A 17,712-nucleotide genomic window follows, 5' to 3' on the forward strand; every position below is an offset into this window, starting at 1 on the left:
AACCTCTTGCATTACTTGCTGATGTCGGGGAGGCAAAAACTAATTGAAGAATGCTCAGAAGAATAAAGTTCAAGTACTTTGCTCTGATGAAAAAGGATATGTTTCTTGGATCCCTGAAAGGGAACTTCCAGGTCTCATTTCAGTCTTTATGATCTTTAAAGTTTGAGTTCTGTTCTTTTTTAGGGCGTATTTTTCCTTGCAGATTCAGAACAACTAATAAAATGGAATGCTGGGTGCTCCTTATGGTGTCTTTCTGAGTTGACCTCCTACTTAACCCTGTCCACTTAATTGTGAATTCTAGTGTCCATAGCTGTCTCCTCAGACCTTCATTAATTCTCCTTCCTAAGTTTACCAAGTAGTATACTGATAGAGAGGGGAAATGCAACTTCACTTGTGGTTTTGGTGATCCAATTCAACGGGCCAATTCGGATCGAATATTTGAAGTTTTTATAGGAATAAAACATGTGAGGGGGGTGTGTGATAGAGAGAGAGAGAGAGAGAGAGAGAGAGAGAAGGAAGGGGGGCATACAGAAAACCTAACCCCATAACTTTAAACAAGATTATCCTAGTGTTTAGATTATTGTGCATCTTTTTCACCTGGAAAAGATGGTCTAATTTTTTTTTTTTGACATGAACCATTTTTAAAGTCTTTATTAACTTGTTGCAGTATTGTTTCTGTTTTATGTTTTGTTTTTTTGGCCATGTGGCACATGAGATCTTAGCTCCTTGACCAGGGATTGAACCCGAACCCCCTGCATTGAAAGGCAAAGTCACTGGACTGGCAGGGAAGTCCCAGTCTAATTTAATTAATCAGTGGATTGTCTGATGAATTATTTAAAGGTGTGCACAGCTTTGTGTTTCTTCTTCATAGATACTGGCTTGCTCTCATGATTTGCTGAGTTACTCCTGTGCAGTTCTAGGTGGTATGTGTGTGTGTGTGTGTGAGTGTGTGTGCACTGGAGGTCATTGTAAGGCTCTTCTACTGAAAAATGCTATTTTTTCCTTTTTTTAATTGAAGAGGGGAAATTCAGTTCCCTACCTCACACCACTTGTCTGCCCTGCCCTCAGCTGTGCCTGTTACCCTCAAGTCCAGAGACCGTGCATTTCATCCATTCCAGAGAATAAGTCTCCTATTCTGCTGTTCCGGGAAGAGGCAGTGGAACACTGTTCTCAAGGTTCTTGTGTTTTAGGAGAACTAGAGAAAGATTGCTGCACCGCTGTTCCCTTTCCTGGAGAGCGTTTCCTCTCTCCTTCCTTGGGAAGAGATGACCCATACATCCAGTAGGGACAGTAGGAGCCTGAATTTTCTCTCCTGGGATGTGGAAGCTGCCATGGGTGAGCCCCGGGCATCAGATTTGTTCCTCAGAGCAGGACTAGGGAGCTTTTACTCAGCTGAGGACCACTGTGGAGACACATGAAGTTTATCATTTTTTTAGTTGATGTATAGTTGATTTACAGTGCTGTGTTAATTTCTGCTGTACAGCAAAGTGACTCACTTATACATACATATATATATATATATATATATATATATATATGTTCTTTTTTTATATTCTTTTCCATCATGGTTTATCATTGAATGTTGAATATAGCTCTCTGTGCTATACAGTAGGACCTTGTTGTGTATCCTTTCTATATATGAAAGCTTGCATCTGCTAACCCCAACCTCCCACTCCATCCCTCCCCCTTGACAACCACCAGTCTGTCCCCTGTGTCCATGGTTCTGTTTCATAGGTTCATTTGTGTCGTATTTTAGATTCCACATGCAAGTGATGTCATAGGGTATTTGTACTTCTCTGTCTGACTTAACTTCACTTAGTATGATCATCTCTAGGTTTATCCATGTTGCTGCAAAGGGCATTATTTCATTCTCTTTAATGCCTGAATAGTATTCCATCATATATGTATGTATGTATGTGTGTATGTGTGTGTATATATATATATATATATATATATATAGGCTTCCCTTGTGGCTCAGTTGGTGAAGAAACTGCCTGCAATGCAGGAGACCTGGCTTGGATCCCTGTGTTGGGAAGATCTCCTAGAGAAGGGAATGGATCCCTGGGTTGAGAAGATCCCCTAGAGAAGGGAATGGCAACCCACTCCAGTATTCTGGCCTGGAGAATTCCATGGACTGTATAGTCCATGGGGCCTCAAAGAGTCAGACATGACTGAGTGACTTTAACATATATATGTATGTGTGTATATATATATATATTTAAAAATTTATAATATAAATATATATTTTTCTGACTCTTTCGCAACCTCATGGGCTGTAGCCCACCAGGCTCTTCTGTCCATGAAATTTCGCAGGCAAGAATACTGGAATGGGTTGCCCTTTCCTTCTCCAGGGGATCTTCCCAGCCCAGGGATCAAACCCACATCTCCTGCACTGGCAGGTAGATTCTTTACCCCCGAGCCACCTGTAAAGCCCATATGCATATGCTACCTCTTCTCTATCCATTCACCTGTTGATGGATGTGTAGGGCGGACAAGTTCTGTTCTTATTGCATGGATTAGGAACAGGAGAGATGGCGCCTCTGTGCACTTTTCACTTGAACTGAATGCCATCACTTCCCAGCATCCTAACTGGATTATGGATTAAGCAGTAGATAGAATATCTGATTTTGTTGTTTATCTTTGTACCACGGAGAGATGATTTGGCCAGTGTTACTTGGATCCCTGGTTTTTGAATCCGAGGAGTGAAGGGAGATGGGGGGGGGGTCTTCCCATCTGCCCCCTCCCCTCCCCTTCTCCACTTGGTTCTGTTGGTTTCAGGGCCACTTGGGGCTGGATTTGACTGTGATTCTGCTCTACCTAAAGTGCATCACTTCAATGCAGTGAGAGCTGTCACTCACGCTTCTAAACAAAATTTTAAGTAATCAACCTGACACCTCCGGGAATCAGTTCACACATACCTGGACCCCATTTTTGTGCCCAGCCCAGAACTTTTTGCGAATGGCAAGTTGAAGACAAAAGATTTTCAGTTCATCTGATTGACATGGGTATCACTCTAGAAAGTGAAATGTTTCCATATGGAGTCATTGGTGTTGCTTCTAGAGGCTCTTTTAAGCGTCTGGTTATTCAAAACCAGTCAGGATCACGATGGCAGTCCAGAGAGAGAGAGCACAGCCAGTCATCGTTGTCTATTTCAGTACCCTGCCCGTGCTGGACCCTTCTGTATTTCAGGTTCCTGGCAAGCGTGAGCGTCCACGGCAGACTGAGGCGTCGGGGAGGGGAGAAGCACCGCACACCGCCCGTGTGCTCTGCCTCAAGCGATGCACGTGACAGACAGATATTAACCCAATACCTTCAGAGTTGTGGGAATGAAAGTGCAATCAGAACCAGGCCCTTGCCAAGCGTGCAGCCCACAGGGGAAACAAATCTGTAAATAATAAAACTACAGCCCGGTGCAACGTCAGCAAGGTCTGAACCGTCTAGAGGTAGGAGAGAGGAGGGAAGGGTGCCGTCTGATGAAGATAAAGGAAGGCCCTCAGAGAGGGATGTCTGAGTCATTTTGAAACCTGTCTAGGTTATTATCGAGAGAAGGGAATAAGGTGAGGAACCCCAGGCAGTGCTAGCGGTAAAGAACCCCCCTGCCAATGCAGGAGATGCAAGAGACGGGGGAGTTCGATCTCTGGGCTGGGAAGATTCTCTAGAGTAGGAAGTGGCAACCCACTCCAGTATTCTTGGGGAATTCCATGGACAGAGGAGCCTGGCGGGCTACAATCCATGGGGTCACAAGAGTCTGTTGGATACACCCGAGCAACGGAGTGCAAGGTGAGGAATGGTGGGGTGTGTTTGGGCAGGTTGGCAGGGAGAGTGGGGCTGAGGGCTTATATGGGGCAGACACTAAGAAAAGGAATGCTTGTAAGGGTGTGGGTGCCCAAAGGCAGGAGTGGGCAGCGCCCGCGCACTGCCGCCATCACCACCTTCCCCGGCCGACCTCCATGCACGTGGCCGCTGTGCTGGATCCCGCCCTCTCCACCTCTTCTCCCCTCCTTTTCTTCCCCATCCTCTGCTCTCTACTCACCCTCCCTTTCTATCTCACACAGCCCCTTGGATTCAGATGACTTCCGGTCTGTCTGTTTTCTTACTGCCTCTAAGCCATCACGACCTCCACTTCTTGTGGGAATCACAGATACTTAGCCAACATAGAGCTGAAAATCTCCCTTCATACTTCTCCCCAACCCATCTTTCCTTATTCTTGTTTGTGTGTGAAGAAGAATGTGGTGAAAGTTGCTCAATTGTGTCTGACTCTTTGTGACCCCATGGACTATAGAGGCCATGGAATTGTCTAGGCCGGAATACTGGAGTGGGTAGCCTTTCCCTTCTCCAGGAGATTTTCCCAACCCAGGGATCGAATTCAGGTCTCCTGCGTTGCAGGCGGATTCTTTACCAGCTGCACCACAAAGGAAGCCCATTCTTATTAATAGCATTTCCCAAATTTCGGAGGCTTAAAAGTCATAGAATTGTTACTTTTAAAAATTTCACTTCCCCCTTACCCAGACCATACACAAGGTTTCTTCGCAACTACTGTCACCTTGGTGTCTTCATTCTTGATTCAGACTCCGCCACCAGTGCCTCAGCGTTCAGCCTCTGGAGTATCTTGGGAGTCTTTTCTCCCCTTGTGAACAGCAGTTCAGGCTCTCATCATCTCCTTGCTTGGATTGCTGTTAATACAGAAAGTCCCCTCCACTCCCCATTTCCATTTCTGCCAGTCCCTTCATCCCATATAAGCATCCCTGCCCGATTGCCCTTCCAAAATGTCGTCTGATCATACTGCTTCTCCAAGCAAACCCCTGCTAAAGGCTGGATCCTCACAGGCTCCCCATTTAGGACCGGCTTCGAGGTTCAGCCTTTAAGATTCCATGTTCTGCTCTGACCTGCCCCCTCCAGTGTAATTTCTCTGGAATATAACCTGATGCTTTTTACTAAACAGGATGTTAAATGGAAGATCTGGCTTCAGTAACAAGGTTACCGCATTGAAGAATTTTTTAGAAATGTGAAAACTCCTGGCCTAGAGTCAGAAAGTAGAATGATGGTTGCCAGAGACTGAGGGGAGGGAAAGATGGAGAGTTAGTGTTTTATGGGTAAAGTTTCAGGGGGGGATGAAAAATTCTGGAGCTGGGTAGGGGTGATGGCTGCACAGCAGCGTGAACGTACTTACTGCCACTGAATGGTATGCTTGAAAATAGTTACAACGATCCATTTATGTTACATGTATTTTACACACACACACGCCTTGTACTTCTTAGTCAAATGGAGAGAGTATAAAAGTGAGAGGTTATTGGAGGTTGGGGCGAGGGGATTTTGTAGAGAACTGGGTTGTGATTCCCCCACTGCAGGGAAATGGGGACAGGAAGAGGGGTTCCAGCCTCTCACCTCATATCTGCAAGGGACATCATCTGCAGAGTCGGTCACGTGTTTTCCTCAGTGGGGAGCCTCATGGCCTGGCACCTGACAAGGTTGAGAGATGGCAGACTGCCTTGGTGTGGTCTGCATGGGGTCTGAACTCACTCTCTTTGATCAAATGAAGAGGCAGGTGTTCCCTGTGGCCCCAGCATGGACCGGATTCCCACAGGAGGGTCACCAGGGATGTTATCAAAAATGCTGTCTAGGAGCTGCTTGGAGACTTGATGGCACCCTTGCCCACTCGCGAGATGGAGGCCTGCAAGGGTGTCCATGGGGGCAGTGGGGGAAATCAGTGAGCCCAGACTAGAGGGCGTTCAGCCAGGTAAAGAATGCCGGGGATAATCACCAAGTCAGAAGTCTCGGAAAACCCCATGGGCGAATCCCATAGGAGAGATGTCCACCAACCTAAAGAGGGTAAAACCATTCTAGAACAGGGAAGTGAGCTTTCCCTCCCCTCATCTCTCCTCCCACCACCTCCCCGCTTCTCTGATTCTGGGGTCTGGAAGGACAGCTAGTGTGATGGGGAGAAGGCAGCAAGACAGGGAGAGGGAGCCGACCCCACCACTTCCCCCATCTCGGGCATCCTGGGAACCCTTCCAGGGAGGAACAGGGATCACCTTCACGAAAGGGCTGAGCTGTGGATTAACCCATGGGGCTGAGCCTGCTGTATCCTGAAACAAGAACATTATTTTTTTTTTTTTTTGCTATTTAAAGGGTTGTTAGGCCTTGCATTATCTAAGCATTACCAGGTTTTAAACCTGCCTGAGTTTTCACCCAGGAACAAGAGAAGAATGTTTTCCTGCTGGGCAGGTTTAAAGACTGGCAGACAAAGATAGAGTTGCTCTTACGTTGACGCCCCCGAGTCCTGCTCAGTCAGGGAGCCCGTTGCACCTCCCAGCTTTGATGCTCCAGACAGACAGACAATGTGATATTCCCTGGATGCTCCTGGTCGAGTACAATTCCACTTCTGTGCTTTGGTTTCTGATCTTCCACGACTCCTCTTCCCACCCTGCATTTGAATTTTACTCCTCGTATGAGAGGGCTATTGATACTTGTCTGATCATCCGTCCATTTGGATTTAAACTGCTTGAGGGCAAGAACCACGTCTTATTTACCCCTGAATACCATGAATCAGCCGTCATGGTTCTGAGTACATGGCAGACGTTTAAAAAAAAAGCGTATAGAATAACCAAGTGACTGATGAATGAAATAACCCAGTTTGATATTTGTGTTTATGAAGGCGGGAAAGAAAACAGTGTTACGGCATTCCCATTGCTTTTTTCTCCTCTGTTGCCAAGCAGAGTTTGAGTGTGGTTTGTTGGAGTCACAAACAACTCTTCTGATGCTTCCAGGCATGCACACTGTTCTGTGTACCTCTAAAGAGGAAGTAGTGGCTTTTTACCAGTACATGAAATTGTTTTCCATTAAAAAAAAAAAAACAACTACATGACAAGATACCCATATTCATCATAGAAAATTATAAAATACAAATAAGCATTGTACTAAACAGTCACCTGCAGTCCACCTCCCAGGCATCACCTCCTTTTAACACTCTCCCATCTTTTCCCATATGCCAAGTTCTCTGTTGAAATAGCAGTAGAGACCACTGGAGTCAAATTAATATTTGTCTTATCATTTTAGGAAGAGATTCCAGAGGAATCGGAAATGTGTGTGAAGGGGGAAGATGTTGGGAAAGAGTAAAATCCTGGGTGTGTAGACATGTCCCTGGGTGGGGAATTCAAAGCTAAGAGTGAGTGAAGTGATGAATTCAACCCTTGTTATGTTAGAATGCTGTTGCTGTTTAGTCGCTAAGTCGTGTCTGACTCTTTGTGACCCCATGGACTGTAGCCCGCCAGGCTCCTCTGTCCATGGGATTTCCCAGGCAAGAGTACTGGAGTGGGTTGCCATGCCCTCCTCCGGGGCATCTTCCCAAGCCAGGGATCAAACCCGCATCTCCTGCTTGGGGATTCTTTACCAGTGCGCCTGCTGGGAAGCCCCTATATTACCATGCTCCACACAAAAGGGAGCGAGCTGGGGACCAAGAAAGAAATGTAGCAGAAACTTTGTTCCCGTCAGCCCACCTCCTGCATCCTCGGCCAGCTGGGCTGAGATACTGTTGAACCAAGCTGGAACTTAGAAGGAGCTTCTTTCTTCTTTGCCTTGGGTGCTAATTAAATGGGGTCAGAGGAGAAGGGGCAAAAACAAAGAGTGTGGCAAAACTTTACAGCCGTATTTTTCCATTGGGGAGATTTTGTCCCCCAAAGGACTTTGGAGATGTCTGGAATTGGTTGTCACAATTAGAGGACTGGTGCTTCTGGTACCTAGTGGTTAGAGACCAGAGATGTTGCTGAACATCCTGCAGTGCACAGAACAGCCTCCCATGGCAGGGAAGTGTCTGGCTTCAAATGTCCGTAGGTTCAGAAATCCTGCCTTTTAAAAAAGGTAAGAAGACACTTGGCAGTGATGCTAGGTTGCGTGGAAGTGCAAGGACTATACAAATATTTATTGAATTATGTCTCACTTGCCCACTGAGCTGTCAGTTTGAAAACTTCTCAGTGAGTCTGGGGTCTGTCAGGTAGATTTACAAATGCTAAAGGTTTTTTAACAGCCATCAGTGTTTTGTGCAGTTTTGAAAGGTCAAGAGTTGTCATAAGAAAGAGAAGAAAGCACTTCAGGGAAAAATCATACTTGAAATTATCCCAAGTAGCTTTTATACAACTGATTTGTTAGTAACATCACAAGTCAGATTGCTTCAGGTGACCAATGAGAAAGGAAAGAGATTGAAGGTATTTTCCTTCTCTGTCTTTGAGTAGCTTTGAATGACTGAAATGACTGTGGTTCCCCTCTCACCTTTCCCTCACCCCACAGTAAATGCCACCAGTTTCAGGTAACTAACATGTGGCCTATTATTTTGCATTAAGTTCAATAAAAACATCTGTGAAATCTATAAGTCATAATTCAGCTCCCCCCAAAGTTGGTTTTTTAGAATATGTTCTACCCTAAATTAGCCAGAGGACTTTTATTCAGTGTACTCATGTTTAAACATAAGGAAGCTTTGTGCCCAATATGGAGGGAGAAGGAATACTATGTTAATTTCATTGTTATTTCAGGTCTGTTTCAATCTGAACTACTAGGTTGTCTGAACTAGCCAAGTAATGTTACCAGTTAGTAATATCATCTTTAAAATGTTTAAATTTAACAATCTGTTATTCAGAGCATCTATGAATTGTTAGGATGATTGAAGTATTTTTGATATGAAACAAAGGGCTTGGAAACTGGTACTTAATGGGGTAAGCAAAATTAGCTTGGGCTTCCCTGGTGGCTCAGTCGGTAAAGAATCTGCCTGTAATGCTGGAGGCCTGGGTTCGGTCCCTGGGTTGGGAAGATCCCCTGGAGGAAGGCATGGCATCCCACTCCAGTATTCTTGCCTGGAGTGTCTCCAGGGACAGAGGAGCGTGGTGGGCTACAGTCCATGGGGTCGCAAAGAGTTGGAGGCAACTGAGCGACTAAGCAGACAGCAGAAAGTGGACATTTTTCATCTAAGAATTCTGCCTAAAATGTCACCCAAGCTGCAGAGAAACATGAAGTGTTACTTTAGTGTTTCAGGTAATTTTAGTGTTACTTGAAGATGTGATAGTTCCTGTGGTTAGCCATACCTTGAAGCACGGTGTCGTATTTCACTAAATATTTTGATTCTAAATTAAATCCAGATTTAACTAATATATTATTTTTTATCTTTGTTGTATTAAAATGTTTAAAAATATGAAAAATAAAACATTTGAAAGCTGATGGACAAAACTGATCTCATTAAATCCAGGAGTGGAAACAGGTGATTTTTAATCCAGGAGCAAAGCTGGGGAAAAGGGGCTTTTGGGGAGATAAATAATAGAGCTTCTTTCTGGCTTTGCTCTTTTTATGTTTGTTAAGTTGTTGTTGTTTTTTTTTTTTCCTTTTTTTTAACAAAATGAATCCCTTTCTAGCATCGCTTTGAGTTTGTCCTCGGGCCTTGGAATGACTGGCAAGGTTCAGAGACATCATTATGTACCTGTGACACTGACCCCACTGTTTATTTTCCGAATCCTGAGTAGTTTGAGGGGACACAAAGAGGGCACTGTGTGTGCTGACTGCGCCTATGGGTGATCTAAAGGAAGGTCAGGATGGCTGTCAAGTCCCCAAATCCCTTAAGGGGTCAGGGGGTGCAGTTAGGACTCAAGAAAGAATTAGATGGGCCAGAAGTAAAGGCATAGAAGCCAGGCATGTAACTTGGAAAGCTTTATATTCTTCTTTTCTTTTCCTTTTTTTTTTAGGATGATCAAATCAATGGACTTGGTTTTTATGAGCATCACAGACATGCAAAGAAAAAAGAAAAAAAAAAAAACAACTTGACAGGAATGTGGGGAGAGGGATCTAAATTAAATATAACGGTTGCCTGCAGTTTAGTTGCTGACAAAAATCAGGTCATTTTCTCTGAGAAGCACGTGTAATACGTCAGGAAGAAAAAAAGCACAATTAGCACACTTCTTACATGAAATCTTATGGGTAGCACCCTATTAATTTTCTTTTATTAAAAATACTCCTCTATCTTCTTTATTGCAAATCAGTAATCTGCATATACTTGACTTTCACCTGCCTCATACTTGGCAAGGAGAGCCTAGCTTTCTCTGACTACCCCACTTGGAGCAATGAGATTTCCCTGTCATATTTCCTAACTGTCCCACAGATCTGCACTTGCTTACTATTGCCTCTTACTGTTATGTCTGTCATTATCTGTCTATTTATCCATCCACTGGGCTGGCCAAAAATTTCATTCCAGTTTTCCCTTAGGACCTTAAGGAAAAACCCAAATGAACTTTTTGGCCAACCCAATATGTATCTATCTATCCATCCATCCATCACAAATGACCACCAACTTGGTAGCTGAAACCAACAGAAATGGGGGCCAGAAGTCTGAAATCTGAAGGTTCTAGGGGAGAATCTTTCTGCACTCCTTCCAAATTTCTATTGGCTCCAGGCAGTCCTTAACTTGTGACTGCAAAACTCCAGTCTCTGTCTCCATCTGTTTGGGCTTCTGTACCAGAACATCGTGGACTGGGTCGCTTGTAAACAACAACAATGTATTCCTCGCAGATCTGGCATCTGGGAGTCGAGGATCAAGGTGCCAGCATGGTCAAGTGAGAGCCTTCTTCCTGGTTTACTGTCAGGCATCTTTGCCCTGTGTCCTCACATGGAAGAAGGGACAAGGGAGCTCTCCAGGGTTTTCTTTACAAGGGCACTAATGCAGTGCATGGGGGATGGCTCCTCGTGACCTAATCACCTGCCAAAGGCCCTACTTCCGAACACTGTCACATTGGTGACTAGGCTTCGACATACTAACTCGGGGGTGGGAATCCCAGCATTCGGTCTGCAGCACAGTGTCTGTCCCCATGCGGCCTTCTCCACTGTGCCTCTGTCTCGTTCTCATCCGTGTATGATATGGATACCTGTCATTGGATTCAGAGCCTGCCTAGGTAATCCAGTCTGTCATCTATCTATCTAGTCCTTTTTGGATTTTTTTAGGTTTTCCAGAATGCTTGAGTGTACAGTGTACAGTAATAGCTAACAAATGTTTACTGATTTGAAAGTGTGGCCTTTTTTTAAAGTGACCCAAATTAATGGCTGGGCTAATTGTCCCACCTTGTTTCCAGGGTGTTCTCTCATCAACGCTAAGGAACACACGTCCATAAAGACACTCTCGCCTTCCAAAGTAAATGTATGTTTCAAGCTAGAGACCAAATGTTCAATAGCCACACCTAAGCTAGAGCAGTCAGCAGGTTGAACTGTTATTATAACTTGTAGGATTGCTGTTTTCCTAAGTGTTACTCCTTGGGCTGCAATTAACTTCCTAGGTGGTCTTGAGGATTACTAGCTCCCATCAAGGTGTAAATGTCTCAGTTGCATCAACCCTACTTATTCTTTATTAATTTAAAGAAAAATTAATGCCCTGGAAAAGAAAGAAAAAAATATTGATCGGAGCTTTCGAAAGAGGGGGAGAAAATCATAGTATGAATATGCTCGCTCTTACTTGATTCACTGAAGCTGAGTATATTAGAAATATAAAACAAGGGCAGATATTCGTTGTGTTCTCTGTAAGTTCTAGAAGCAACATGGCAGAGAAGAAATAGCGTGTGACAGTGCTTGCGAGGCTGCAGTCAGGAAACCTGGTTCTAGATCTGGGAGACATTCACCCTGCTTCTGCTGCCATTTGTGTGGCCTTGAGCAAGTCACTTGACCTCTCCGAGCGTCCGTTTCCTACCTTTTCCAGAAGTCAGATGAGTTAAACCAGTTTTCTATTTTTTAAAAAAAATTGGGGTGTAATTGCTTTACAATATTCTGTTCATCTCTGCTGTACAACAAAGTGAATCAGCTGTATGTATACATAAGTCCCGTCCCTCGGGAGCCTCCCTGCCGCCCCTCTAGCTCATCGCAGAGCACCGAGCTGAGCTCCCGGTGCTGCACAGCAGCCTCCCACCAGCTGTCTGTCTCACCCTCGGCAGGGTGTATATGCTGGTGCTGCTGCCCCAGTTCACCCAGCCCCTCCTCCCCACCGCTGGGTCCTCATATCTCTTTTCTACGTCTGCATGTCCATTCCTTCCCTACAGATAGGTTCATCCGTAACATTTTTCTAGATTCCACATATATACGTTATTATATGATACTTGTTTTTCTCTTTCTGACTTGCTTCACTCTGTATGACAAGAGTTCTAGGTTCACTCCACGGTGCTACAAATGACCCAGTTTCATTCCTTTTTTATGGCTGAGTAACATTCCATTGTATACACCTCTTCTTTATCCATTCATCTGCTGACGGACATCTAGGTTGCTTCCATGTCCTAGCTATTAAAAATAATGCTTCAGAGAACATTGGGGTAACGTGTCTTTTTTTAATATAAATTTATTTATTTTAATTGGAGGTTAATTACTTTACAATATTGTATTGGTTTTGCCATACATCAACATGAATCCGCCACATGTGTACACGTGTCTTTTTGAATTACGGTTTTCTCAGGGCATATGCCCAGGAATAAGGATTGCTAGGTCGGTCGTAAGGTTAAACTAGAAGGTTTTCAAACTGTGTTCCAGTGTGCCACGGTGCTTTCTTCTTAACCACTCCCTTGTGGTTCTCTCTGTGATGAAAGACTGGGTTTGGTTCAGAATTAAGAGACTCTAGCATTTTTCTTCTTCATTCACCTGTTTGCAGCGGAAAGCTACAAGGACACTCAGATGGTGAAGATTAAAGAGGAGCCTATGGAGGTTGACATCCAGGACTCGCAGGTCTCGATATCACCCAGCCGCAATGTTGGCTACAGCACTTTAATCGGGCGAGAGAAAACGGAACCCTTGCAGAAGCTGCCAGAAGGCAGAGTACCCCCGGAGAGAAACCTCTTCAGTCAGGACATCTCCGTGAAGATGGCTTCCGAGCTGCTTTTTCAACTGTCAGGTACGTTTTCTTACAGGAAAAAAAAAAGTCAATAGTTGGGACTGATTTGAGGGAAAGCCACTCTAATAAAGTAAAAAAAACACCTGCATAGTAGGCTTTTTTAGACAGAAATCCATTTTGTTACTTTAACATGGATTCCGCCACTCAAATGAACAGTCCATCAGATGTTGCCAAGTCAAACTCCTGCCAAACTTTCTTTAATAAATAGTTAAGAATCATTTGAAATTAGAACTCTATTCAGTTCCATGCAAAAGATCCCTGCTGCATGGATGAAATATCTCACCTCTAGTTTTGTTTAGGCAGTTGATCTGATTAACAGCCTTTTTTTTTTTCCTAATGTGCAAAAGATTAACTTCAGTTTACTCTAACAGTGGCTGAATTACCGTGAATTCCAAAGTAGTGTGATCGGAATTAATGAGATTTTACTATATCTTGCCCCTGCAAAAAAAAGCCAAGGAAAGGGAAAAGTAAAAGATGAAACTGTAAGGACTCTTTCCCCAGCTATAACCTGGTAGAACATTTTCTGTAAACCAACCTTTTCTACTTTGACTACTTAGAATTCAAAGTCTAGAAGTCAGTTGCTAGCTCAGCTAAATGTCTTGATAGAATAGGTAAGGGTCCTAGAACCTAAGTTGTTCCCTTTATTACCTCTTTCAAGCAGCATCCTCTTCATTGTTATCAAATTTAATGTGCTGTTACTGTTTGAATGTGATTGAGATGAATGAAGGAGACTCATGTAAGATTCAGACTTATATAGAAACACAGATACTTTATCTTTGGTCAAGCATTGGCCTACATACTGAAATTCAGGCATCAGTAGCGTTTGTCACTGATGTTTCATGAACTCTGTTTTGCTATGACTTGCAGATTTAAAACACCCATTATTTAAATGCCACATTATTTAAGTGCTAACTTTTCTCCACTAAGAAAAACCCCAGAAAAAGGAAAGAAGCTAGGATCTGTATGCCATTCTGATAGCTCATTCTCTCGTTGGCCTTGTGACACTACCCATAGCCGTGAAGTTACTTGTTGGTGCTGAAGATGGTGGCTGTGGGTTCTCAAACAAGAACTGTGCTTGTGCAGAGCTCAAAGAGGTGGAAACAGTGAAGTCAGTGAACTGAATAGGCCATATAGTTCTTTGCAAGTTCCAAATATGCTCCAAACATGCAAGATGCTTTTCTTTAAAGAAAGAAAAAAAGCAAAACAGGCTGAATGCATCTCTAAAAACAATGTAATTTTGTGAGTGATTTGGCCATTCAGATTTGCAGAAGTGAGGCCAGTGAGGCTCTTTTCAAAAAGTCTCCATCTCCAGCAGTACATTATCACGGTCTACTATCAGCTCAAAACTTTGTGTCTGAGAGTTCTCACCCTGGCGCTGTCACTGACCGCCCTGGTGACCTCAAGCAAGTCATTTAGCCCCGATTTCCTGCTCTCTCAAAGAACCCTGCCTGTGAATCCAAATTCACCCTCATTGTCACTGTTGAGTGGACAGAAAGGAGTCGTCCACACAAACATGTACACAGCAGCCTCAGACCAGTGTTTAAAAGCATGGGAAAGATAGCATTAATCTTTGTTTACATTTTCTCCCCGAATCCATGAGATTAGGGGTTTTTCGCTTGCCCTGCCGTTGAAATCTGAAACCCTTGTAGAGGTGGCCAGGTTTCCTCTGGAGACTTAAAAGAAGCCATTGAGAGCTGTGACAGTCAGAAGCCTCACATTTGAACTGGTTAGGGAAGACCAGAGGTCAACTTTTGTGCTCTTGAAAGCTAATTAAATAATTTCTGACAGCTGGTAGATACAGACCTCAAGACGGAGTAAGGGAGAGTTTACCTCCCCTCGTCTAATGATATTTTTTTGTCCCCTGTGACATTTATCAGAATAAGCGCTCAATGACTCTCACACCCAGAGGTCTTAACGACTGTTTTTATAGCCTGCCTCACAAAGGGGCCTGACAATACGGAATGCTTAAAGGTTGTCATCAAAGTCAGAAGCAGAACAGTTGCAACAACTGCAGTTTTCATGCTGAATCAGAGAAAAACAGACATTTTTCAGTTGGGGGAAAATATAATCGAAATAACTATCTTTGTGCACGTCTGTGTGTGTGTGGGTGTGTGTGTGTGGTATGTACATGTACTTACTGAGGCCTGATGAAAATCAGACACATGCTTGTAGTTTGTTAATAACTCTTTCCCTTTGATTGGTTTTTAATCAACTATTTTGGTAGATGCTGTTGACATGCTTCTGTTGCCTGTCTTTATCAGTAAGACAGGAGGGGTTTGACTGCTTGAAAGAGAAACCAAAAGAAAACCACAAGAGAGAAAGAGGTGTGGAGGATGTTTCTGCTTCAGCCTTAAACACACAGATTAAGTCAGAGCAACCTAAGAGATGTCTGTTTCATTCTCTCTCTTTACAGAGAAGGTGAGCAAAGAGCACACTCAGAAAGAAAACACCATCCGGACGACCACCAGGTAGGCCACCGGGGGGTCCCCTCGGAATACCTGCTGTGGGAGTCATCAGGCCCGCATCACAGTTTGAACAGCGTTCTTCAAACCTTTTTCTTTCACTGGGTTCAGAAGTCACCCCCTTTCCACCGTTTTGGGTTTGAACGTGGTTGGTGGAAACAGTAGGGAAAGCAAAGGACCCCAAGGGGAAAGACCATTCATAGTTATTAAACATCTGAGGGTGTCAATGTGCTGCGAGTTTTCCTTATGCTATTTTTTTTTAATTCCTTACAATGATATTGTGAAGTGGATACTTATTATCCTCTTGGGCTAAAGTTTCCTGACTTGATGGTTGAAGCGGTGGCCAGACTGGGAGCTGGGAGCTGGGTCTGTGTCTCGGGGAAAGCCTCACTCGGTTGGTAGACCGAGTTCAGCTGTGTTCCTCAGGAGCTTTGCGCTGTAAGCTGATCATTTGTCGCCAGGGACATCCCACCTTTTTAACTCACGGCATTTTAGGAGAGCAAAAATGTAGAAGAAAGACAGTGCTTTCAAAACGTGCAGGAAAACTGACATCACTAACAACTGTAGGTAAAGGAAGCGTCCCCATTTGCCAGAGGAGTTTTCAGAGAAGGTTAGCCAGGGGGCTGCCTGCCCATCTGCCACCCGTTCCGAGCCTTATAACCACCCAGATCTGAGCTGGCAGGCAAGTGCCAACAAGCGCAGACACCATCACTGGGAAAGGAGCTCTGGGGAGAGACAGTCTTCCCCTTGGAAGGCTTTTTTTTTAATGTATTTTATTTATCTCTTGGACATGCCATGCTGCATGTGGGATCTTAGTTCTCCAACCAGGGATGGAACCTGTCCCCGGTGCATTGGCAGCAGAGTCCTAACCACTGGATCACCAGGGAAGGATGTTTCTCCCCCTTGGAAGGCTTTAAGTCAAGGCACTTTATTTCCTGAGAAAACTTAGATTCTTCCTTGTGGGAACTGTTGATGGATTTGGGGGTTTTAATTCTTGGGGCAGAAGATGTGACAGGAATCAGGCTCCGAGCATCACACAGGATGCTCAGAGTACACAGGAACAGTGCTCCTTTGAATCTTCACCTGAGCTGTTTCTTCTTTGTAATCCTGTGAATTGAAATGTGGGACTGGCACATATTAAACAGTGATTAAAAGAGAGCAGGGTATACAGTATACAAACAGGGTTTGTATACTATTAGGGACAGAATCTGCCTCTAGCAGAACCCAGGCGTGGGTATACAGATGGGAAACTAGTCTTGCGACCTGATCTGGCCTGTGCGTTGTGTTGGGAAATTGGTCTGGGTGGGTAGAGAAGTGATTTTGTCTGTTCAGTTGGATGCCCAAATAGGAGGTGTGAACTGCTGGACGTTCCAGACTGCCTTCAGCATATAATCTTGTTGTTCAGTCACTAAACGTGTCCAGCTCGTTGTGACCCCATGGACTGCGGCATCCCAGGCCTCCCTGTCCCTTCCCCATCTCCCGGAGTTAGCCCAGTTTCATGTCCATTGAATCAGTGGTGCTATCCAACCGTCTCATCCTCTGCCACTCTCTTCTCCTTTTACCTTCAATCTTTCCCATCATCAGGGTCTTTTCCAATGCGTCTGCTGTTCACATCAACTGGCCAAAGTATGGGAGCTTTAGCATCAGTCCTTCCAATGAATATTCAGGGTTGATTTCCCTTAGGATTGATTGGTTTGATCTCCTTGCAGTCCAAGGGACTCTCTAGAGTCTTCTCCAACACCACAGTTCAAAAGCATAAAATGTAATCTTAAGGCTATTTTTTAAATATCTATGCTATGTTCGTTTGTCTAAACACATGAAATTGGCCAGATTGGTAGATGTCAAAAGACAGCAGATTAAAGATAATAGGAGTCAATTTTAATTTGCTTCCATAGGCTTCCTGAAGTGTCACAGATCAGGTTCCCTAGACGCAGAGCCTGAGACAGGATTCTCATATGGGTGTGCTCTCAGGGCGACCTGCCGGGGTGCAGTGGGTTGGGAGAGAGAAGGGGAGCTGAGCGAGAACGGGGTGTGAGCTGGGTTCTAGCTCCAGTTCCCTTCCACGGAGAGTTCTGAGACATGGATTGCACCACAGAGTAAATCCTGCCTCGAGGTAAAGGAGCCAGCTCTTGGCACCCCCTTATTATCTACTAATTCAGCAGGGAATGTGTGGCCCCCCTCTCCAACCACGAGGGTGGTTCTCGCTGTGAGCAGCCAACACGCCCAGCACCGCGGGGGTGGGCGCACCAGTGCATTAAAGGTGACCTGGGCAGGACCCCAGCTGCGTCTCCTTGGAGGTTTCCGGCTGGCTCTTTAAGGCTGCATGATGATACTTATGTAAAGGAAAGGTATGCTGAG

The 17,712-nt window shown here is 44.5% G+C and overlaps 1 protein-coding gene across 9 annotated transcripts in view; it reads left to right on the forward strand.

Annotated features, from left to right (window-relative positions):
• ZNF827 (zinc finger protein 827) overlaps positions 1–17,712 on the forward strand; it is a 190,552-nt gene that overhangs the window by 89,820 nt on the left and 83,020 nt on the right. For all 9 annotated transcript variants that reach the window (XM_086346490.1, XM_086346492.1, XM_086346493.1 and 6 more), the window contains 2 exons: positions 12,653–12,892; positions 15,306–15,360. In XM_086346490.1, coding sequence (XP_086202616.1) covers positions 12,653–12,892; positions 15,306–15,360 — 295 coding nt within the window. The remainder of the gene's footprint in view (positions 1–12,652; positions 12,893–15,305; positions 15,361–17,712) is intronic.

The sequence above is a fragment of the Bos grunniens genome, chromosome 17 (genome assembly GCF_055505025.1).
Source record: "Bos grunniens cultivar Pamir isolate PY7600 chromosome 17, Bosgru_T2T1.0, whole genome shotgun sequence".
Classification (NCBI taxonomy): Eukaryota; Metazoa; Chordata; class Mammalia; order Artiodactyla; family Bovidae; genus Bos; species Bos grunniens.